We start from the raw sequence: 25419 nt of genomic DNA on the forward strand, positions 1-25419 counted from the left end.
CACACACATATATATGCAACACTTTTTTAGCTCTTTCTTCTACTTTTGTAAAATTAAAATAGCTTTTCTATTTGCTTCATCTTTCATTATTTCTTGTTGCTGCTAATACACATCACAATTACTATATTTAAAACATATTTGCTAAACAAGTGCCTGAAATGGCAGGTCATGCTATTTTCTGTTTACTACACTCATAGATGTTAGCAGCTAGAAGGAAGAGCCAGTACTGAAGCTGACTTTAGTACTTCAGCTAATCATTCTGTGTTCTGAGTACATTAAAAATTAGTCAAGAATAAAGGCATTTATTTAAGTAACATTTCAGCAGGAGTACAGCAACATAAATGGCATGCAACAGATTCTGCCACCATATAAAGAGAACAGAGTACAGTTTAAGAACCAATTAAGAAACTGTTCTTAAACTCAAAATACACAAAATTACCTTCAGAGGAAGGGGAAAAGATACAAAATAAAAGTTTAGTTATGAGCCAAGAAATTAAATCTATCACTAAATGTATCCTGCTAATACAGCATATCAGATTAAAGGCAAGTAACCAAAAATATTCCCAACTTTGAATTTTCAAAGTATGCAACATGGATGGCTTAATATTCATCTCTCAGCACTTCACTGCCTTGTGTGGGATGCCCTCCAATATCAAGATTCTGACATAAAGGTAAGGTGTATAAACTCATTAAATCATAAGCTGCAATTTGCTTTTTTAACTTTCTTATACAGACTTTTTTTTTTAAAGGACTTATAAGGCTTTTCTTTAAGGACTTGCCCTAGTGCCTCACTCTGTATAAACACTTATAGAAAATGGATGAGTGAAATTCATTCTCAACACTGTCACCTATTATCTTTCCAAAATGTAAATTTCATTCTCCTCTGCTTGAAGTTCTTTATTGGCATTCCAGTGCCATCATAAAGCTTTAACATTATAACCAAGGTCCTCCATGATATGCTTCTCTTATTGATTATTCATTCACTTTACAAATATTTACCGGGCACTTACTGTGTGCCAGGCACCGTTTTGGCCTGATGACGGTGACTCAGAGCAGGAGTAATAACAGTTGTGAACTGGACTTCAGATCTATTATGGTAGTAGTACCAACAGAATTTCCTGATGGACTGATTATGGGGTGTGAAAGAAAAAATAAAAATGGTTCCAAGGTTTCTGGCCTGAGCAAGTAGGATGGAGCTGCCATTAAAAGGAATTAGATTCAGCCAGGTGCGGTGGCTCACGCTTGTAATCCCTGCACTTTGGGAGGCCGAAGTGGGCGGATCACAAGGTCAGGAGTTTGAGACCAGCCTGACTAACATGATGAAACCCCGTCTCTACTAAAAAATACAAAAAACTAGCCGGGCGAGGTGGCGGACGCCTGTAGTCCCAGCTACTCGGGAGGCTGAGGCAGGAGAATGGCGTGAACCCGGGAGGCGGAGCTTGCAGTGAGCCGAGATCGCACCACTGCACTCCAGCCTGGGAGACAGAGCGAGACTCTGTCTCAAAAAAAAAAAAAAAAATACAAAAATTAGCCAGGTGTGGTGTCGCGCACCTGTAATCCCAGCTACTCAGGAGGCAGTGGTGGGAGAAGAATCGCTTGAACCCGGGAGGCGGAGGTTGTAGTGAGCCAAGATCGTGCCACTGCACTCCAGCCAGGGCGAAAGCGAGACTTCATCTCAAAAAAAAAAAAAAAAAAAAAAAGAATTAGACTCATTAAAACCCTATGTTACAGCAGAGCCAATATAGCAAGACCCTGTCTCTACAAAAAAATTAAAACTTTGCCAAGTGTGGTGGCACATGCCTGTATTCCCAGGTACTCAGGGGGCTTAGGCAGGATGATCACTTAAGCCAGTGAAGTGGAAGCTGCAGTGAGCTATGATTCTTCCACTGCACTCCAGCCTGGGCAACAGAGCAAGATTCTGTCTCACAAAACAAAAACAAGCAAACAAAAGAAACCTCTATGTTATACAGATATTAAAAGGGACAAGACATCCCTGAATACATCTGGTGCTCTAATAAAGTTACCTTCCTCTGCACTCCCAGAATACCAATTTAACATTATCACTGCACTCACAGCCTTGTATTTAATGGTCTGTGATTTAATTCTTGTGTGTATCCTGAGGGCTAATACTACCTTCAAATCTCTAGAACCAAGAAGGGCCTGGCCTCTTTATATAGGTTTAGCTGAATGTTCTTTGAAAATAAAAAGCCTTTTTTTTTTTTTTTTTGAGGCAGGGTCTCACTTTGTCACGCAGGCTGGAGTACAGTGGCACGATCTCGGCCTACTGCAGCCTTGACCTCCCAGGGTCAAGTGACCCCCCTACCTCAGCCCCTCAAGTAGCCTGGACTATAGACAAGTGCCACCATGCCTGGCTAATTTTTCTATTTTTTTGTAGAGATGGGGTCTCGCCATGTTGCCCAGGCTGGTCTCGAACTCCTGAGCTCAAGCAATCTGACTGCCTCAGCCTCCCAAAGTCCTAGGATTATAGGTGTGAGCCACCGTACCTGACTAAAAAAAAAAAAAAAAAAAAAAAGCCATTTTTTAATAAGTAAAAAATCTCTACCTCCAAAAGCTGATACGATATATTGGGGGAAAAAAATTATCTGTTTCTCTTAGACCTGCCTCCATTTTTTTTTCTTTGAACAAATTAGATGGTGTTTTATGCTAGCAAGGTCACTTCTCTCATAGATGTCTAAATCTAAAAGAATGTGATATAACGGGAACAAAAAGGTATTCATGCTTTTCTCAGTCTTCCTCAGGCTGAGAAAGTTCCATACAGGAATAATGTTTTTGAGTTTGACCATAAAACAATTTTTATCATTCTCTTTTTCTCTAGGAATAATAAATAAAATAAAAGAGATTGGGAGAGAAAGGTACTGAACAAATCATAAAGTTAATGTACCTTTTACATAAGGAGTTTGAAATCAACCTAAAAGTAACAGAGATCTAAGACATAGAGGGACAATATCAAGTAAGATAATTGGGTTATAGAGAGCTCATTCAGAAAATGAGGGAGAGAATAGGTTGGGTAGAATCAAAAGGGCTGGGGAAGCAAATGGGTAAAGTCTTTATCAAATGAATAATCAAGCTTTAAGGTTTCTGGCTTACAACGATGGTGCTGTCATTCCCTGGACAAAGAATATTAAAGTACAGGATTTCATTGGGAATATTAATTGATTGAAAATATAATTTGTTACACTTGAAGCTAACAGAATAAACTATTAGGCTTTTAGTTCTAAGTTATTTGTTCGCTAAGTGATAGCAAGAAAGAACTGCTACAACTCTAGTCAATTATGTACTAACTTAAACTGTTATCTCAGTGTTATGGTGCTCTATTTCACCTCTATTTCCAGACTATAAGGGCATATTTTCTACTTATTTTATCTCCCTTCTTAGTAATTAGCACAATGCTACTCACAGAGTAGACACGCTGTAATTCTGAATTCTATGAAGTTAAGACATCTTTCTATAGAGTCATCACTATTCTCAACTTTCTCTGCAGCAAAAATAAATTTAAAACATTATGATAATATTTTATTAAACAGTTCATCAAAGTCAATAAAAATCTTTAAAATTTAAGTTATATGCTAACCTGGAGAGCACGTTTCATTTTGCGATATAACTTCAGACTCATCTTTTTCACCTGAAATATCCTCTTCATCAGAGAGGACCAGAAATGCTTCTTTTGGCAAACTCTCACTACTTTCTTGTTTAGATGGTGAACCAAAAGAACTTTCCATTTTCTCTTCCAAGTCTGGATTTGTCTCATCGATTGGAAGGAGAGATGTTTTAGAAAAGCAAGTAAGTTCATCCTCAGAAGGTGCAAGCTTTTCCAAAATAGGAATGATTTCATCTGTCTCCATAGAGTCTGTATTTTCTAAGATATTCTCACTTTTATCATCTTCAGTAACATTTTCACTAATGGTTTCTACAAGATCTGCAGAAGTTTCATCTTCATTCTTTTCACCTTGGTCAATTTCCATACTGCTAGATATAGCATCTTCTCCAAGAGCAAGCTCTGTGATATCTTCCTCTACCTTCTTTTCATTTTCAGGGGGTCGATCTGAACAAATAGTTGTATCATCTGTTTCTAGAGTTTCTTCATTAGCATCAATATTATTATCAGCTTTATTTTTCTCATCCAATGAGTCTTTACTCTGGATTTGCTCTAATTTTTCGTCAACCCCATTTTTTTCAAGGAAATCATCATCTTTATTGCTACTTGGTTCTATATTGTCAATTTCAGGAACTGGTTCACAAACTGGTACAGAATTTGGTTCAAAGGTACGATCGAAGGCTGATTCAGAAGTCAGCTCATCAGAGGCCAGTTCACCAGTGGCTAGATCATCAGAGGCCAGTTCACTAGAGGATAGATCACCAGAGGCCAGATCATCAGGGGCTGGATCAGTGGAAGCTGGTGCTCCAGAAGCCAGATCAACAGAAGTTATTTCACTAGAGGCTATATCATCAGCGGCACAATCACCAGAAATGGGTTCAACAGGGACCGGTTCACCTGGGATGGGATCACCAGAGGTGGGATCACCAGAGGAGAGATCATCAGCGGTGGCATCACCAGAGGTGGCATCACCAGAGGGGACATCACCAGAAGGGGCATCACCAGAGGCTGCATCACCAGAGGCAGCATCACTAGAGGAGGGCTCACTAGAGGTGGGATCACTAGAGGTGGAATCACCAGAGGCCAGTACTCCGGAGGTTGGATCTCCAGCATCTAGATCACCAGCGGCTGGATCACCAGAAACTGGTTCAGCAGTCAGTTTAGAGTCTGGTTCTGGAGCTATGTTATGGGGAGACAAAGGTTCACAATTTAAATCATCATCCTGCTTGTTTTTTACATTAACACTTAGGATACAGGGTGTTTCTTTCCATTCTGTTTTAGTTTCTTCAGGATCAAGACAAATCTCTTCAATGCCATTCACCTCTTCCTTGTCTTTAATGTAATCCATATTTTCCAAAGGTGAGGTTGGGTCCAAATCTCCATTTTCATGGTTGCCATTTAACAGCTTGACATCAGTTTTCAACAGTTCTTCTTTGACCTTGTACACTGCTTCAAGTTGCTGACGATCACTCACTCTCATCGTTTTTCGAGCCTTGAAGACTTTTTTCTGAGGTTCTTCTAAACTGTCCATTTTGAATCTTTAAGAAAAAAGAGAAAGAGCGTTTAATAACTGAAACAGTAGCCACCAAATTGTAGACTTAATACAAATTGATCTTAGATGCAAGCAGCACATTTCACATAATGTTTAAATAAAGACATAGAAAACCTACTGCTTGTGTATACTGATTTTCATATTTATTGCATCTGTGTAATACAAAATCAAAAATGACTATAGTCTACTAGAAAATCAACTAGGAAGTACTGGGGGAAAAGCGACAAGTTTTCATTTTCAATATGGAATTCACAGAGTATGGAGATGTATAAGCAAAAAAAAAGGTAGATAAAGTAAAAAAAAAAAAAAGTACCTGAAGAAAATGAGAAAGAAAAATACAAGTGTAAGAACAAAAACAGTAGGGAAATAACAGGTATAGAGATAAAGGAAAAAGGAGGAAGAATTAAGAAACATGTAAGGAAAGATTACATTTGCAACCAAGCATACTTAGATTGGCAGAACTATAAGCATATTAACAAAAGATTACCATCAAGAAAGAGAATTCACAACAATGGGAGAAAACATTTGCAAATCATATGCCTGATAAAGGACTTTCATCTCGAATCTAGACTTTCATATCTAGAATACAGAACATATATTTATATAGAATAGACTTTTATATCTAGAATACATAAGAACTGCTATAATTCAATAAATCAAATAACCCAATTTAAAAATGGTCAAAGGACTTGAACAGACATTTCCAGAAAGAGACCCCTAAGCCAAAAGTCCGTTAGCAATAAACATCATTAGTCATCAGTGAAACGCAAATCAAAACTACAATGAAATAACACTTCATACAAACCAGGACAGCTACAATCAATGAGAATAATGAGTGTTGGCAAGGATTTGAAAAAACTGGAACTTTCATACAATGATAGTGGGACTGCAAACAGGTGCAGTTGCTTTGGAAAACACGCAGTTCCACAGTATGTGAAATACAGAGTTGTCATATGACCCTGCGATTCCATTCCTAGGTGTATACCCAAGAGAAATGAAAACATGTCCACACAAAAACTTGTACACGAATGCTCTATAGAAGCACTACTCACAATGGCCCAAAACTGGAAACAACCTGAATGTTCCATGACTGATGAATGGAGAAATTAAATGTGGCATACCCATACGACAGAATATCATTCAACCACAAAGGAGAATGAAGTACTGAACATGCTACTACATGCTTAAACCTTAAAAATATGCTGAGTGAGAGATGCCAGTCACAAAAGGCCACATACTGAATGATTCAATTTATATGAAATGTCCAGAGTAGGCAAATCTAGAGACAGAAAGTAAATCAGTGACTGCCTAGGGTTGGATGGTTCTGGAGAAAATGAGGAGTGGCTGCTAAAGGGTACAGGATTTCTTTATGGGGTTATGAAAATGTTCTAACATTGATTATGGTGATGATTATACAGCTCTGTGAATATGCTAAAAATTACTGAATTGTACTTTAAATGGGTGAATAGTAGATATGTGGTTATATCTCAGTAATGCCACTACAAAAAAAATTTAAAAATAAGTACAAAGGGTGTGTGTGTGTGTGTGTATGTGTGTGTATTCTTCTCTTTTTTTGGTAAGTTGTGCTAGAGTTTTATCAATTCTATTCACTTATTAAAGTATGAACCTTTACTTGGCTGATATTCCTTAGTTTTACATCTGCTTTCTTATTTTAATTATTTACTCTAATATTTATTATTTCTTTTCTCTTACTTTTTCTTGGAAAGAGTTTAACATGCCATCCTTTTCCTTGAGATTCAAGCTTAAGTGTTATTTTCAATCTTTCTTCTTTTGCAATGTGTGCATATAAAACTATAAATTTCCCTCTAAGAGCTACTTTAGTTGCATCTCACATTTTCATGTGTCATTTACATTATTCTGTTAAAATATTTTCTAATATCCATCATGATTCTTCTTTCATCTATGAGTTATTTAGAAGTAGGCTTTTTAAAAAGGTAATGAATTCTGACCAAGTGAAGCTTACTTAGAAAAATACAAGGCCGATTTCACATTCAAAAATCAAGCAGTGTTGACCATGAACAAGCCATGATGCAGTCTGACTTTATTTCACACCCAGCAGAGTGTACAATTATGAGTTTTGCCTAAACTGAATGTCTGGTACCAGGTTGTTACTGACTGAATTGTGCAACATCCCACACCCCACCACATCCCCAGAAAGATATTAGTTTTAAGCCCCAGTACCTCAGTATGTGATCTTATTTAAACAGGGCCTTTACAGTGATCAAGGTAATATAAGGATACTAAAGTGAGCCCTAATCCAATACAATTGGTGTCCTTATAAAAAGGGGAAAATCTGGACATAGACAGACATGCATACTGGGAGAATGCCACGTGACGATTGAAGTTATGGTACCCCAAGCCAAGCAACTACCAGAAGCTAGGAGAGAGGCCTGGAACAGATCCTTCCTCAGCCACCTTCAGAGGGAGAATGGCAGTGACAACACCGTGATTTCAAATGCCTTGCCTCCAGAACTCTGAAACAATACTGTTAAGCATGAAAGAAAACCACAAAACAAATCAAGCTACTTAATTCACCACATAAACAGAACAGAGGGACAAAATGAACAAAGGATTACCTCAACAAATACAGAATATTCATTTGACAAAATTCAAGACTGATGCATAATTACAACTTCCTGGAAACTAAGAATACAAGGAAACTTACTCAAATCTGATAAAGGTTATCTACCAAGAAAACTAGAGGTATCATGTCTGATATTGAAATAGGATCAGAAAAAAACAAGGATGTTTCCTGTAACCATTTCCATGTTAACATCTGGCCAGTGCAATAAAGGCAAACAAAAGAGCACAAAGATGTGGTTCTGAAGAAAACAATGTCATCAATCAATAGTAGAATAAAACAAATACCTTTAAGGACTAAGATGTATAGGAGGCAGGAATACTGTTTTAACACTGGATAGTCACTTACCATTACCATCACCAGTAGGAATGATATGGTAGAATACATTTGCTTTGGCCTGAGAAAGAAAGAAATGCAGCCCCTGATGTCTGAAAACTTAACTGACACTCACAGCTAGGGCTCAATGTTGTTAACGGATCTGATGCTTACGGTTAAGCCATGCTGTTCTCTGGTTGGACACAAAACCAACTCAGAGAACATTCAAGTCAGACAAGGTCACTGTGCAACCCACAAAATTCCAAACATCCCCCCTCACTAAATAAGTGATGACTACTTCTTTATCAGTTACAGCTTTATCTTATAATAGTCTGTCCTCCCTATATAGATAAAATGTATTGAGATACCCAAGTATAGAAGTGCCCCAAGTTTCTGATGCCACCCAATCCACGATAAGGATCTACTTCCTTAATCTTTCCCCAGAGTAACCCAACCTATACTATACTATACTCAAATCCTATACTAGGTTTTTTCTAACATCCTCTTACTGAATGATGTGCCTTACAGTTTCCCCATAGTGAACATTATTTCCTCCCTGCAACAAATAGTAAACCTAACTTGTTCAATTACAAAGGTGTTCCTGCTGATCTTTGGCTGAAGGGCATAAAACAATAAGCCTAGCCTATTTGCTGGAGGCCAATTCAGCTTGAGATTCTACCACCTTGTCAGAGAATTTCTAGACTGTGATACATTCTGTATTCATTCTCTCATTTTGAGCCAATAACTTAGAACATATGTCTTATTCTAGCCATTTTATTTATATAACTAAATATTTAGGAAAATTACTCTTCATTTAAACAGAAACCTTAATACAAAATTATAATAGACACTATGTTAAGGATTTTTAATTACAGACTAAAATTTCACACCTTCAAGGTTTTTCCCTTCCCATCATTACAGTTATTCTAACTGCAAAATTTTCTGCAAAAAGATACATATACAATGCATTGTATTTTGCTGTCACTTTTCCTTACTAATTCCAAAACTACAAAATAATTAAATTTATAATATAAGTAGCATAGTTACCCTGTAAGTATTTCAAAAGGCCATTCTTTTGAATTTAGCCTCAAAATATCCACATCTCAGATATTATATGGATAGCTGGTAGTTATTACCAATTGCATTAAAAGTAAGTATTCCTTTTAAAAAATTCATAACTTTTAATAACCCAATTAAGAACATGAACTCTTACAGTAAAAGTAAGCATTCCTTTAAAAAAAGTCATAACTTGTAATAACCCAATTAAGAGTATGAACTCTGTAGACTGTAGACAAATTCATAGATTTGAATTCCAATTCTTCCAGGAAACCTACTGTGTGAGACTGGGCAAACTAACATCAATTTCTTAGTTTTGGCTACCTTAAAAAGGGATGAATAACAACACCTGTCACAAAGGTTGCCATGAGAACTAAATGAGATTCTATACATTGAGCACTTGGAATGTAGTAAGAACTCAATAAATGTTATAACCATCACCATCTATATATTCAGGATAATGTTTTTAGGAATAAACTAAATATTCAGGATAATGTTTTTAGGAATAAACTAAAAAGTGTGAGACAAATTCCCCTTTGGTATTTTACATATAAATTACAAAATCCAACATGTAAACCTCACATTTAATATTAAATTGCCACCACCAAATAATATTTAATAAAAATATATATAATTTAAGAAAAGTTGATTTTATCAATAAAATTGCCATTAACTTCAGTAATAATAAAGCACTCTAAAAAGAATTACAGAATAACTACCATCCATACCCACAAGGGAGCACACTACAGCCATTTACCGGATCTTATGGGTTCTAAACATAATAAAAAACAGACAAAGCAATAAGGAAGTAGCATGAACAATTAGTTCAAACTAGCTCAGCCATATCTGTACCAACCAATCAGCAGTCTGCTTTTAGAAATGTATTTTGCATTAGCAAAGCATATTTAAGAAAGATACACATTAAAGAAGGGTGTGTTACCTGCAAACAAGTTTCCATGGCTGTAATACCACAGCAAAACACTTCCAAGGATCATTTTAGTACTGTCACCTAGAACTAAGATGCCATTCATAAAACTATTCTATAAAATAAATTTAGTATTTTAGGTGGCAACTCAAATCAGAAAACTTTCACATGACTGTAATTCATTTTCGCAGAAAAAGCATTGGTATTTTACGGCAGAAGATGTCTGCCATGTCTAAAAGTAACTGCAAAACATGATGAACTAGTTTCTCCTGAAAGTATTTTTTTCATGAGGAAGAGAGTCAAAATAATGTCAAGTCTCTGTATATTCAAGAACTCTGGGAAAACACTATCACTAATAAAATCTTTTCCACAGGAATTTATATTTAAATAACCAGAGAAGGGTTAAGTCTCTCTGGCTTGGAAATTTTTTTTTTCAAATGTTTGGTAAATTATTTTAAAAATATTTTTAAGGAAAGCCCAACGAGCTTCTTCTTTAAATGAAAACATTACTCTCTTCTCTGCTTCATCCCCCTCCACCCACTTCTTTCTAGCAAGAGATCATAGCAATGAAACAACAAAGGGAAGCTGTTATGTCTTAGCCTACAATCTGCCTGCTCAAAAAGCTCAAGAATTTAAATGGCTGTTCAAGAGCCGTTCACAAACTCAGCCAATCAGCAGCCAGCATTCTGATTCCTGCCCAGCAACAGGAGACAGACAATAAGGTCAGAAAAACATAGTTAAACAAAAGCTGTATCTGTAATACTTAAGTGTGGTTCTTTGTTTGAAATAAAGAATCTAGAACACAGTTTACATAAAACCCTAAATCCATGTAACATGCATTAAATATACCACACACATAAATGAATAAGATTTACATCTTTTTGCTTTAATAAATATCCATGAACATTTCCAGAAATATACATTAATATAAATTAATTTCCTACCTGAGGAATAAGTCAAACATGGACAATATACATAAGAACATACTTTTCTATACAATGAAAAATTCAAATGTAAATTTCTTTTTAAAAATTCCATAGACCATATATATAGTATATATAAATCTAGCAAAACCTTAAATCCAGACAAGTAAAAAAAAAATTTTCATACCCATCTACCACTATTGTTGCAGATTTCCGATTCCAAAAATTAATAGTATTCTGGACCCAAAGGATTACTAGGGATAGTATTATGAAGTGTTGTGCTGTCTACTGCACTGAACTGACTTAGTTTAATTCATCTAATGAAATCTAAATGTCTGATGCTGGACAACCTATATTAAGTGGTAAAAGTACAATTACTACATCCTTTTCTCCTTAACTGCCTTTTGCAGCGTTACAAAAGGTTATATGAGATGTCTTTTCAAAGCTTTATTATAAAACAAGTGTGGATTACAAAGTAAATATTCATGAAAATAAAAGACATTTTTATTACATTACACCATTCTATAGTTCTTTAAATATAGAATTATAAAATAAAAATGGAAAATTTGTTATCAGAATTTTTTTTCTCAAATTCACTACTTATTAGGTGTTCTTAATAACCAAGTTTTAAAAATAAACCTCATTTCCCCCCTTCCTTACAGATGAACCTTGTAATTTTTCAAACATACCCAAGAGGGAGCTTGCTGCAGCCATACTCTTAGTTTATATAATCTCCCCACAGGAAAAATATATCAACAGCTGCTTCAATGTTTCAGTCCTGTGAGAGAACTGAAATTCACTGTCTGATTGGCTCAAAGCCGAAATAGTCTAAAACCAATCAGACATCAGTGTCACAAACCTTGCCCAGCAACAAGGGAAGCAGATGAGGGCAAGTGCTCTATCAAAAATCCAAAGGATGTGAAAATAAAGGTGAACAATGAACTGGAAACATTAGGAATATTAACTCCAGATGCTCTGTTTGAAAAACAGGTCTATGGTAGGGTTTCTCTGATTAAATAAAATAGGATCTGTACTGCTTTCCAAGAACAGACTTAACTAAGTACCATGATTGTTAGGTCAAAAAGCATATACAACACATAAACAAAACAAATGCTGTATTAATTCAAAGTAATGAATATTTGATGAAGTATACTTCAAAATAAAATTAAAGCAAAAACTTAGAAAACATTAAGTGGACATGGCATTTCTATCTTTGACAAAGGCATTTCAATTATATTCATGCTGTTGGCTGAGAGTATAACATTTTTCTGAATGAACATTTCATTCATTTTTCTAGTGAAAATAATTTTAATTCAAGTTTATTTTCATTAAATGGCTGAATTAAATATTAAATATTTAATATTTAACTGATAATTTCTAACCTCTTTAGAAATGCAACTCTGCTATTAGGTTCTTTAAGAATCCCAATCTCAGTTGAAAACTGTATGATTTTATTTTGCATTTCTAAATTTTGCTTGAGAATTTGCAATACTCTTAAAATCATAAAGAATAATGGGTTGCACAATAAATGCTAATAATCTGCTTTACTGCTTATTGTTCATTAAATAGACTAGTGAGTCTGTTCACTCACTTTGATACTTATCTGCTCAAATTTAGTATAAAGATTTTGAAATTTTTATTTTAAATATGATGTCCATCAGTATTTGTGGGAGACTGGTCTCAGGACTTCCCACAGATAAAATCTGACAATGTTCAAGTCCCTTATATAAAGTAGTGTAGTATTTGCATATAACCTATACACATATTGCTGTATACTGTAAATCGTCTTTAAATTACTGACAATACCCAGTATAACATAAAGGCTATGTAAATAGATGTTATCCTGTTGCATTGTTAGCTACTGTTCTCTCAACTAGTATAAAATAACTGTCACTAGCTATCCTGCTGTCTTAAAAAAAAAACAGTAAGTGGTGAAATCTGTTTATCAAATACTCATAAACTCAGTTGAGTAAGTTATCGAGTGATCATAATATCTGACACGTCCACAAATTAACCCTTCTGCCTGTCACCAACCAAAATGTGGAATGCAATATCCCCAAACTACGTTGTAAAAAATAACCAACCACAAAGGAAATAGGGAGTTTGCTTTACCAACAATTCCCTAGACTATGCAGGAGTAAATCATGTTCTTAAAATTTTGGTTAAATCAAAGCCAGAATTGTCACTACAATCTAACTTCGTGTTGCATTCAGTGCTATGTTTTCAGAAATTTTGGAACAGTCTATATGATAAAAACATAAGATACCTTAAAATTACTTCTCCAAGTCAATTTTGGGGATCATTGTCTTACAAGGGCAAAATAAAATTAAATGACTTGATCCAACAAATGCCATTTTAGAATACACAGAGCAAATTACACCCCTTTAGAAAATTGGCCAATTTTCCATCAAGGCCCAACTCACTAGCTTGCCAAACTCTATTATCATTATGGAGTGAAGATAAGGAGTGAAGTTATAGAAGGTCTTGTATTTATCTCCACAGGAATTTAAGAAATCATTTGTCCAGAGCTGGGAGCAGTGGCACATACCTGTAATCTCAGTTACTTCGGAGGCTGAGGCAGTGGACTGCTTGAGCCTGAAGGGTAGAGACCAACCTGGGCAACATAGCAAGACCAGGTTTCATTTAAAAAATAAATAAATAACCAGCAGTAGAAATCATTTGTCCAAACGTACTTTTCACATTTTGCTTGGGTGAAGTAAAACACCCAGAATGAGGTATGAGGAGCTGAAAGATGTAAATCCCTCAAATGCCAGGAAATAGCTCTTACTTTTCTTATTAACCCAACCTAAAGAGAAAAGCTGGACAGCTAACTTTCTGTGTCAGTCACCTTTTACTAGATGATAATGCAGCAACAACAACAAAATTTCACTGGCCAATAACTGTATACTTTTTCATTCTAGGACACCAGGCTGAAGGAACAGCACCCCCTCACCCCATCTAGGCCTTGTGGCAGAGGGAAAAGACCAATATGACAGAGATACACAGTATACAACAGCTTTTAGCAGGGGTGTCCAATCTTTTGGTTTCCCTGGGCCACAATGAAAGAATTGTCTTGGATCACACATAAAATACACTAATGATAGCAGATGAGCTGAAAAAAAAAATTTTCATAATGTTTTAAGAAAGTTTACAAATTTGTGTTGGGCTATATTCAAAACAGCCCTGGGCTGTATGCAGCCTGTGGGCCATGGGCAGGACCAGCTTATTTTAAAGCTTTTGCTTAGACATTACTTTCATTCACATTCCTTTGGCTAAAACCAAATTAGTCATTAACGGCATGGGAAGTAAAAATCTCCCAAGGGGAAACACCTCACATCACATGGCAAAAGGTAGGGACATAGAATTCTTTTGCTGTAAAAAGGTATAATTATAAAATATCATACAAACTATCACACTAATTTAAAATATACATATTCTAAAAAGCTTGGCATAACAAAAAGACTTCTGAACTAACAAAACTAGGTTCTATTCCATGTTCTAACATTAGTATACACCAGCATAGAATAAATCAATTTAACTCTTTAGAGTTCAGTTTCCTCAACTGTAAAACTGAAGAGGTTAGGCCAGATGCTTGCTAAGTTCCATTCTAGCTCAAGTTTTATGTTATTTTATTAATGTTTAGCTATACTAACACATAATTTTTCATTACGAAATAAAAATAAAGTGCCCTGTGCAACACAACAGCTTACTCCTCCTTCCTCATCCTTGACTCCTAAATGCCAAGATAAGCATAATCTTGAATTTGATGTTTATTATTCCCAACCATGCCTTATAAATTCTGCCTTTTATTAACACCTTGAAAAAAACCCATTTTATTTATTACACACTTTGAAAGGAGAAAAAGAAACTGATGCTTATTGAGGAATAATATATGTCAGACACTATAACAAAACATATCCTTTTCTCATTAGTTTATGTGATAATTTACATAATTTCAACTTTACATATCATGTGAATTAATAAATCAATAACTATGCTACTATCCATAATTACACAGATAGTAATTTTAACTTAGTGAGGTAAAGCAGACACCCAATTCAGTACCAAGTTGTTTTCTTCAGCACAGGAACCTTCTAATGCATTTCATCATTTAAGTTTTGGTACCATTTTAATAAAATGTTGAACAATCACCTACATGGTATCTTCCACAATTGTCTTCTTTATCTCTTTGAAAATGGAGATGTCATTTAAGATCACTGGTAAAACCTATCTACTCAGTAAATGAGACCTGAGAGTAGACTCCCTCCCCAGTTTCACCAGCCTGCTGACTACTTCATGTATTAGATACAAGAGTATTACCAGCAGCTTTCTAAGTATTAAATTATCTCATCCTTAATTTAACATAGCAATTAAGAGCAGAATTCACTCAACAAACTTAGAAGAGGATTTCCTCAACCTGATAAAGGGCACCAAGGAAAAACCCACAGCTATCATACTTAATGGTCAAAGACTGAAATTTTTCACCCTAAGATCAGAACAAGAAAAGTTATCTGCCCTCACCATTTCTAGTCAGCATTGAACTAGAAGTTCTAGCCAGGAGAATTAGGCAAGAAATGAAATAAAAGTCAAACAACTTTTTGTTTGTTTGTCTTTTGAGACATGGTCTCTCTCTGTCACTCAGGCTGGAGTGCACTGGCACAATCTCAGATCACTGTAGCCTCTGCCTCCCGGGTTCAAGTGATTCTCATGCCTCAGCCTCCTGAGTAGCTGGAATTACAGGCGTGAACCACCAAGTCTGGCTAATTTTCGTATTTTTAGTAGAGACGGAGTTTCACCATGTTGGCTGGTGGTCTCAAACTGCCAAGCTCAGGTGATCCACCTGCCTCGGCCACCCAAAGTGTTGGGATTACAGGCATGAGCCACCATACCCAGCCCAAAGTCATACAACTTTAAAAAAAAGAAAGAACTATTTTTATTTACAGATAATAAAATATCGTATATAGAAAATAGTAAGAAATCAACTAAAAATTTATTAGAACTAATAAGAGTTTAACAAAGTTGACTATAAGATTAATATATAAAAATCTTTTGCATTTCTATACCCTTGAAACAAATGATCCAAAAATAAAACAATTCCATTTACAGTAATATCGAAAATTATTTTGCCAAAAGTACAAAACTTAACATTCTGAAAACTATAAAATACTGTTGAAGAAATTAAAGACATAAATAAATAAAAGACAGTTCATACTCATGAATCGAAAGACTCATATCCTTAAGATGTCAACACTCTTCAAATTAAAGCTACAGGTTTAAGACAATATCAAAATCCTAGCTATTTTCTTTGCAGACACTGATAAGCTGATCCTAAATTTAATATGAAAATGCAAAGGTCCCAGAACAACCAAAACAATCTTGAAGAAGAAAAATAAACTTGGAGAACTCATACTTTGCATTTTCAAAAGTTATTACAAAGCTACAGTAACCTAGACAGTGTGGCACTACTAGCAAAATGACAGGTATATCCTTAGGATATATTTTGGAACAGAAATAAACCCTCACTTTTACAGAAAATTGTCTTAGACAAGGGTTACAAGACCATTCAATGGGGAAAGAATAGTATTTTAAACAAAGAGTGTTGGAAAAACTGGATAGCCACATGCAAAAGAATGAAGTTGGACTCCTATTTCTTGCCATATACAAAAATTAATTCCTATAAATGAAAGACCTAAATTTAAGAGCTAAAACTAAAATCTTAGAAGGAAACACAGACATAAATCTTCATAAATTTGGAACAGACAATGGTTTCTTAGATATGACCCAAAGAGAAGAAGCAACAAAAGAAGGGGAAAAAAAAAACAGTGTAACTGAACTTCATCACAATTAAAACTGTTCGTGCTGCAAAGGAAACCACTAAGAAAGTGAAAAGACAATTCACACAATGGACGAAAATATTTGCAAACCATATACCCGATACGAGACTTGTATCTTGAATATATAAAAACTGTTAAAATTCAATAATAAAACACCAAATAACTCCATTTTAAAATGAGTAAAGGACATAATAGGCATTTCCACAAAAACGCTTTTTTTTTCTTTTTCTGTTTTCTTTAAAAATTATTATTATACTTTAAGTTCTGGGGTACATGTGCAGAATGTGCAGTTTTGTTACATAGGTATACAAGTGCCATGGTGGTTTGCTGCACCCATCAACCCGTCACTTACATTAGATTTTTCTCCTAAAGCTATGGTTTTTATAAGTCAATAATTCATAGGCAGTAAACGTCATTAGTCATCAGTGCAAGTCAAAACCACAATGAGATAACACCTCACACACACCAGGACAGCTATAATCAAGAAGAATAATGAGTACTGGTAAGGATATGGATAAATTGGAGCCTTCATACAATGCTGGTGGGATTGCAAAAAGGTGCAGCTGCTTTGGAAAACAGGCAGTTCCATACTATGTGAAACACAGAGTTGTCATACGACCCAGCAATTCCATTCCTAGGTAAATACCCAAGAGAAATGAAAACATATGTCCACACAAAAACTTGTACACGAATGCTCTATAGAAGCACTACGCATAATGGCCCAAAACTGGAAACAACCTAAATGCCCTGTGACTAATGAATGGATAAATAAAATGTGGTATATCTATATGATGGAATATCACTCAGCCATAAAGGGAATGAAGTACTGAACATGCTACTACATGTGTAAACTTTGAAAACATGCTGAGTAAGAGAAGCCAATCACAAAAGGCCACATACTGAATAATTCCATTTACAGTATTCTCCGCTTATCCACAGAAGATACATTCCCAAACACCCAGTGAATGCCTGAAACTGGATAGTACTGAAACTTATATATACTGTGTTTTTTCCTATACATATAAGACATTTAACTTATAAATTAGGCACAGTAAGAGACTGACAATAACAATAAAGTAGAACAATTATAACAATACACTGTTCGTTTCACAAAACTATAAGATAGTTCTTACTAAAGATCTTAGCAACCTCAGCATACGATTCTTTTTCTTTCCTTTATTAAGTCAAAAACTTTAACCTTTTCCCTTAAAGGAAGCACTTTACAGTTTCTCTTTGGCATATCCAAATTGCCAGCATCACTACTCTTGCATGTTGAGGCTGTTATTAAGTAAAATAAGGGTGACTTTATGACAAACATTGTGATATCAGCACAAATCTAATAACCCAGACATCTCCTAAATGACTAATGGGTGGGTAGCATCTACAGTATAGACACGCTGAACATACTGGACAAAGGGATGGTTCGTATCCTAGGTAGGACAGAGGAGAATGGCATGAGATTTCATCATACTACTTAGAACGGTGCCAAATTTGAAACTTATTAATTATTTATTTCTGAAATTTTCCACTTAATATTACCCACAGTTGACTACAGAGAGCTAAAACCACAGAAAACAAAACTGTGGAGAAGAGGGTACTACTGTATATGAAATATCCAGAATAGGCAAAGCTATACAGACAGAAAGTGGCTTACCAATTGCCTAGGGCTGGAGGGCCTGGGAGGAAATGAGGGTTGGTTGCTAAAGGGTACAGGATTTCTTTATAGGGTAATAAAAATGTTCAAACATTGATTATGGTGATTACACGACTGTGAATATGCTGAAAACCACTGAATTATACACTTAAACAGGTGAATTGTATGACATGTGAATTGTATCTCAATAAACTTGATATTTAAAAAAAAGAATAGCAGAACTTCAGTCAAGTGTTTTTCATTTATTTTTAACCTAAACCCCTTTACTGGGTCACACTTCCAACATGGACAGAACAACTATACCAAGAGAACCGAGTGTTGGTTTATACTTTAGAGCATTCACATTTTTAAGCCAACAAGTGTATCTGTAATTATATTGATGGTGAAAGGCAGTATGTGTAAAATAGCCGCAGCCTTGTTCTCTTATGTGCTCATCTTGGATGAGGTCATTACTCTTTTTCCCTGTCCTTAAATGGTACGTAATTCTACAGTATGCTCATCTTGCAGGATTACAGTAATGGGCATAAAATACCCATGCAAGATATTTAAAAACAAAAAGAAAGCAGTACTAAGCATGACACAGGTGACCCCTCCAGGAGCAAATATTAATAAAGTCTTCTACACATAGAAAATGCAATTAACTATCTTTTACCAAAAAGACTAGACAGTCTTAAGTGAAACAAAAACATTATCTTTTATTATAAAATGGTACTATAACCAAAAGGCCTTATATGTAATTAATGATGATAAATGTTTTTAAATGAGGTATACTTCTTGAACTTTCTGATGTTACAAATGGCTTTGTCACACTTTATCAATATTGTTTTTATTCATATGGCGTGTTTTGTCACCATTCTCTGTATTTGCCAATGCTCTAAAGGTATCCTTTAAGACATTTTTATTATAAATGGACTCTAATACTACATTTGTGTATTGTTTAATGGAACACTTTGACATTTTTTACCAAGTATCCAGTATAAAATTACTGCTTCTTTCAAATTTTAATCTCTGTCAAATCTCAGGAAAAGTTAATATATTTTAAGTGTCCAAAGCTTTGATATTAGAAAACATCTTAAATATGCTGATATCATGATGATGTGCCTCTGAGGTCATTTCACAAAAGAACAAAAAAATGAAGTATTCTAGTATAATATTAGTGAACTACATAGTGTTGAGCACATAGAATACAGGTAAGTACTGGCTAAAAGAATGATGCGCTATATACACATAACTGACATCTAAAATAATTCCTACATGAAAAAAAACTATTATTTTAGAAAGCAAAGACAATAATCTAGAACATTTTAACAGACTTCTAAACTAGCATGCTGGCATGTTTATATACAAAAAGTAATAAAATATACCCACTTATAAGTTGCCTAATAGAGGCAAAACAGAGCAGCATTAAAATCAAATACACAAGAGAGGCATTTTTCAGCCTTTTATAAAGCTTGCTTAGTTAGATTTCCCATTTCAAAAATAAAATGCCCCTTCAAAGGAAATCTACCTTTGCTTCTTACTACGTATTGATGAAAACCCTCTTTAAAATAAAAAACATACCCCAAAGGGAGCCCCCTGCAGCCATCTTATCAGTTCTTTCACAGCAACAGAAACTGAAATACAATTTGCATAGTCACTGTGGTTGGCTAATAAAAGCAGCATCATGTAACCAATCAGGAAGATAGAAATTAGACAGCCATAAGAGAAGAAATTTTAAATCTGCCTGGCAACAGCCTAAAAATAGAAACAATATGCTAGCAGGAATCTTAGAATAGATGCGAATATAAAAGCAAAACTTCCAGCAAAAACACTCTATTTTCTTGGAAAAAAAATGTGCCTTGCATTTCATCACCTAAAATATTAACTTGACACCTTTACTTATTAGGTGCCAATTAAAGAAATGAATGTTAAGCTAAATAAATGGGCCACTTTCAAGAAACATGCCATTGTCCATATATATTTGTGGGTGTGTGTGTGCAAGCGCACATCAATACCTATATATTTAAGTGTTTTTCTATTTACAGAAGAATCATAAAACACTTGAATCACAGTCTTAATACATCAAAGGTTCTCTAAAATCTCAAATTCTAAACAGTACTGCAATTTTCCTAGCACTTTTTTTCTATAATTTTATGAGTCGATGAGATTTGTTGGTTTAAAAAAACCGTTTAATATGTATTAAAAATACAAAGCTTACATAACTTACCAAAGCAGACTTCAAAATAAGGTAGGAAGTATGCCTTATACATTTTTTAACACAAACTTCTTTCCACAAACAGTAGTGTCTTATACACAGTAGGCATTCAATAATTATTTTCTCAATTAAGTTAAAATAATTTCTATCAGTTAGAAAAACAAATTATCTTATGATTGTGTCAAGTAAAAGTTAAACATGCACATAAATAATCTGTACGGCACTATTTTTGATTTTTTAATTTTACCTAAAGTGTAGTAAAGTTGACAATACTTGAAATTTCTAACTCCTTTACCCAGATAACAGAATGCATTTTATCATTCTATCTTTCCAACCTAATAATGCTTAATAGGCAAGTCTCTCTGTACAGTACAAATTTATTATGGAGTGGATTTTAATTCCTAAACATGGCAAACAATGTATAGTCTAATATAACATCATGAAGAGGATCACAGATCAGTACAAAATAACCAAATCAAACCAAAAAATAAATAGATAAATAAGAAAGAAAAAACAAAAAGAAAAAAAAAACCAACCTTTTAATTTCAAGAATTTAAATTACAGTTGCTGAAACGAATGGCTGGTTTGACAGCCAAGTCATGTTAAAACCAATGCTATTTATTAAAGTACTTGTTCTATGCATTTCTTATATCAAAGTAACCAGTAGTGTGTTTTGATGAAATGACTAATTTTTAAAGGTTTTCTTTGGTCACTACTTGTTATCCAAAATGCAAAGTGAATTCATATACTTGACACTATGAAACCCTTAAACACTTAATATAAAAATTATATGTAGAGAACTTACTTTAATCATGAAATAAAGATTAGAAACAATGCCTTTAAAACATATAAGAACACATAACCATTTTAAGTAACAAAAAGCTCCAGTGGAGAAAGGGTAAAAATTATACGAGTAATCCACTGACTGATGCTCTTTTTAACCGAATATTTAACAGTAGTTAAGATTTTAAAATGAAATTTAACCAAGTTTTTAAAAACATTGGCCAGGCGCGGTGGCTCACGCCTGTAATCCTAGCACTTTGTGAGGCTGAGGTGGGTGGGTCATGATGTCAGGAGTTCAAGACCAGCCTGGCCAAGATGATGAAACCCCATCCCTACTAAAAATACAAAAAGTTAGCCGGGCGTGGTGGCAGTGAGTTGAGATCACACTACTGCACTACAGCCTGGGCGAAAGAGCGAGATTCCATCTCAGAAACAAAACTGTTATTTTAAACACTGGTCTCTATGAAAAGTAGCTTAGTTTATTTTACTTATTTTTTTTTAATGTTACATTCATATGCAACAGATATCCAAAATTTAACCACAATTATATTTATATCTAAAATATCTTAAAATAGATCTTAATTTATACTATTATCCTCATTGCAAGGAAAGCAATATGAATAAACCTGAGTCACAATTAGTGAAAGAGTGTATCACAAACATATCAGATTTTGTTAATAAAGCACTACAGGCCAGGCACGGTGGCTCTCGCCTGTAATCCCAGCACTTTGGGAGGCTCAAGCAGGTGGATCACTTGAGGTTGGGAGTTCGACACCAGCTGGCCAACATGGCGAAACTCCAACTCTACTAAAAGTACAGCAATTAGCCAGGCATGGCGCAAACATCTGTAGTCTCAGCTACTCAGGGGCTGAGGCAGGAGAATTGCTTGAACCCAGGAGGCTGAGGTTGAAGTGAGCTGACATCACGCCACTGCACTCCACCTCGGCAACGAAGCGAGACTCTGTCTCAAAAACTAAAAAAAAAAAAAAGCACTACAAGTGAGAACATTTAATAATCCCACATATCAAATATCACTTTAATTATGTCTTGGTATTTCATATTTTATTAGTTTTAATACTTTTAAAATAATTTTTGCTTATACTGGCCAGTTCTGTTTCAAGAAAAGCAAGAAGGCATCATGCTTGCAAAACTTTATTCAAAGCAGTTACACATCACATACCAATCCAAATCTGAGGGAAACTGAATAATCAAGGTACCTTAGAACAATTAGTATAGCAACTAAAATGCCTTAGAATAGTTTAGAGAGTTCCAGGAACTTCACCCTGGATCTCTATCTTATTTCTAGTCTCTTCCCCCTGCCCTACTAAAAACCCACAGGAGTTTAAAGTGGCAGCTGAGATGTCTGGGTGCAGTGGCTCACGCCTATAGGTGGGAAGACTGCTTGAGGCCAGCAGTTCAAGATGAGCCTGGACAACATAGTAAGACCCTGTCTCAACAAAAAAATTTTTTTAATTAGCAGGGTGTGGTGGTGCACAGCTGTGGTCCCAGCTACTTAGGAGGCTGAGGTGGGAGGATCACTTGAGCCCGAGAGGTCAAGGTCATAGTGAGCCATGATTGTGCCACTGCACTTCAGCCTGGGCTACAGAGTGAGATCCTGTCACTTAAAAAAAAAAAAAAAAAAAAAAAGGTGAAAGAAAAAAGACTCTTAATCCTCTTCCATATTATGGAAGAAATTCAAATTCCTCTTTGTACCAACTATTTATCTTCTATAGCAGAGCATACTGCTGGTTATCCCTCCTTGCAGATCTAATTAAAATTATTTCTTATCGCAACTTTTCCAGCCAATTCTATTTATAATTCTACATCTTCCTTCAGTTAAACCTTTCAAAGAAACTTACACTTTTGATAGCAAGATCTCTGCTACTGGGCATACAACAAAGAATGAACCAGCACCTCCACTGGCAGCAAAAGAAAAAATTACATTACCACTCTAAATTTTTCCTAGCAACAATGCCTAAGAATACAATCTACTTGTTTCTCACAAATGTCTGCAATCGACTTAGTTTCATAGGATGGGCTGTTAAAAACTAACTATTAACAAAAGTTTAATATATTTTAAGGAAGAACGGAGGTCTTTATCCAAAACCAAGAACTGCCACTTAGTTTCATCTTTTAGAACCTGAAAAAAATCTGTAGAGTTCTGACCAAAAATTCTATACTATGGAAACTCTCTTAACCTCCTAATCATCGTATCAAATAAGCCAGTGTTCTCCATCCATTCTACAAATATACTCACTGATACCTATGGTCCTCTGCTCTCAACTAAACCTGTTCATATAAATTGTGTTTGTTACTAAACTTAGTTGTACATTTTTTAATAAATTACAGAATTCAATTAAATTTTGTGTAAACTGATGAAATATAAGTGCAAAAAAAGAGACAGTTGTGAAGTATGTAACGGTAAGAGAGACCAATGCAAAAAACACACACACATACACACACCAGGGTGTGATAGATCTTAGGCAAATCATTTAACATCGTTAGGTCTATAGCTTTCCATGTGAAATTAAGGAAATTAAATTAGAAGACCTTAAAGAATCTTTCAGGTTTTTTGCTGATAACATTTTAATGAAGTGTACTTTAAAATGTACTGTTTAAGCAATAATAAAGATAGGTTGATTTACTCATGTATTCAATATTCATCAAATGCCTATGTGGTCATGATTATAGGACAATTTTTAAGCCACTCTAAAGAAATGATGTGATGAAAAGTACAAGAACATAATCTAATAAAGTGTTCCTGTATGTAGATTTTAACATAAATGTGGAAGAGAAATATAGCAGTAATACAATGTATGGATATTGTTCTACATGTATGACCAGGAAAATTAGGAGAAGTTCTGTTCTCTAGTGTCTATGAACTGCCATGTCTCCATTATAGACTGTTTAGTCTTCGGGGGGGGGGGGAAGCTTCCAAATGTGTAATTACAAAGATGCCCATATTGTCTTCCTGATAGGGTTAGTATTACCAATGTTTATAAGCCAGATTTCTGAAAACTGACTCTGCATTAAAAAAAAAAAAAAAATCACTCAAATTCAAGTGAGATGGGGAAAAAAAAAGAGTATGCCTTTCTTTCCAATCTCAATTTCAATTGCACTTCTGCTCATAACCCTATTTATAATTCAGTTATAGCCACAAGACTTCACAAGTAGTTGCTAAGCAACAGCAGCATGCTGAGTTCAGGGCTATTGGAAATCTGGCTCTCTGCCACATGAAAATATTTAACTGAGCCTAGAGCCTCCAGAATTAAAAAAAAATTTAAAAGGAGGAAGAGGAGAGAGAGAAGCGGGGGAGAAAAATTCCAAGGAAATTCAGTGATAAATGCAGTAAGCCACCAAGTACATACAACTAAGCTCTTTTTGAGGGTTCACAAATGCAGATCTAGGACCTTATTTTGGCATTTCCAAATACCATATTTCTCTTCTAAATTTTTAATCATCTTTTCTACTGTTGACATAAACAGTCTGAAGCCATTTGACTGGTAAACAGAAAAAAGTTCGATCAGCCACCTCACTGTTAACAGCACAACAATCAATTCAATAAATATACTGTGCAAAGAACAGTGCTGAGAGAGACTAGAAGAGCAGTTTGTGAGGCCTAACTGTGACTATGTCAGATCATTAAAGCCAGGAGGCAAGAAACTACACATTTTCTTCGAATTCTTGTATCCCCATATTCCTGGTTAACTACTAAAAGATGATATTAACGTCTCTATCCTAAACTGCACTGTTTTTCCATTTTAAATACCTTTAATAATTTTTAAAGCATAGTAGGAAATTTACTGACAATATAAAAATGGTAAACAAAAATTAACTCTTTCTTAACAGAAATTGAAAAGACACTAATATTTCAACACTCATTCACTGATAAAAATTAAAATTAAGCACTGATAAAAATAAAAATTAAGAACATAAAAATCATTCCTTAAGCTGATAAAGATCAC

General features: G+C 34.9%; 1 protein-coding gene across 12 annotated transcripts in view; it reads right to left on the reverse strand.

The window, feature by feature from the left end:
• The window catches only part of ATF7I (activating transcription factor 7 interacting protein), a 135038-nt gene that overhangs the window by 73042 nt on the left and 36577 nt on the right, over positions 1–25419 (reverse strand). For 7 of the 12 annotated variants that reach the window (XM_011741760.2, XM_011741717.2, XM_071072174.1 and 4 more), the window contains one exon: positions 3593–5154. In XM_011741760.2, coding sequence (XP_011740062.2) covers positions 3593–5147 — 1555 coding nt within the window. In that variant the 5' untranslated portion in view covers positions 5148–5154. Of the gene's footprint in view, positions 1–3592; positions 5155–9298; positions 9405–10081; positions 10933–11678; positions 12307–20037; positions 20773–25419 lie in introns of those variants that run through there. The other 5 variants (XM_071072176.1, XM_071072178.1, XM_071072180.1 and 2 more) reach the window with 5 other exon arrangements.

This window comes from Macaca nemestrina, chromosome 10, assembly GCF_043159975.1.
Source record: "Macaca nemestrina isolate mMacNem1 chromosome 10, mMacNem.hap1, whole genome shotgun sequence".
Taxonomy (NCBI): Eukaryota; Metazoa; Chordata; class Mammalia; order Primates; family Cercopithecidae; genus Macaca; species Macaca nemestrina.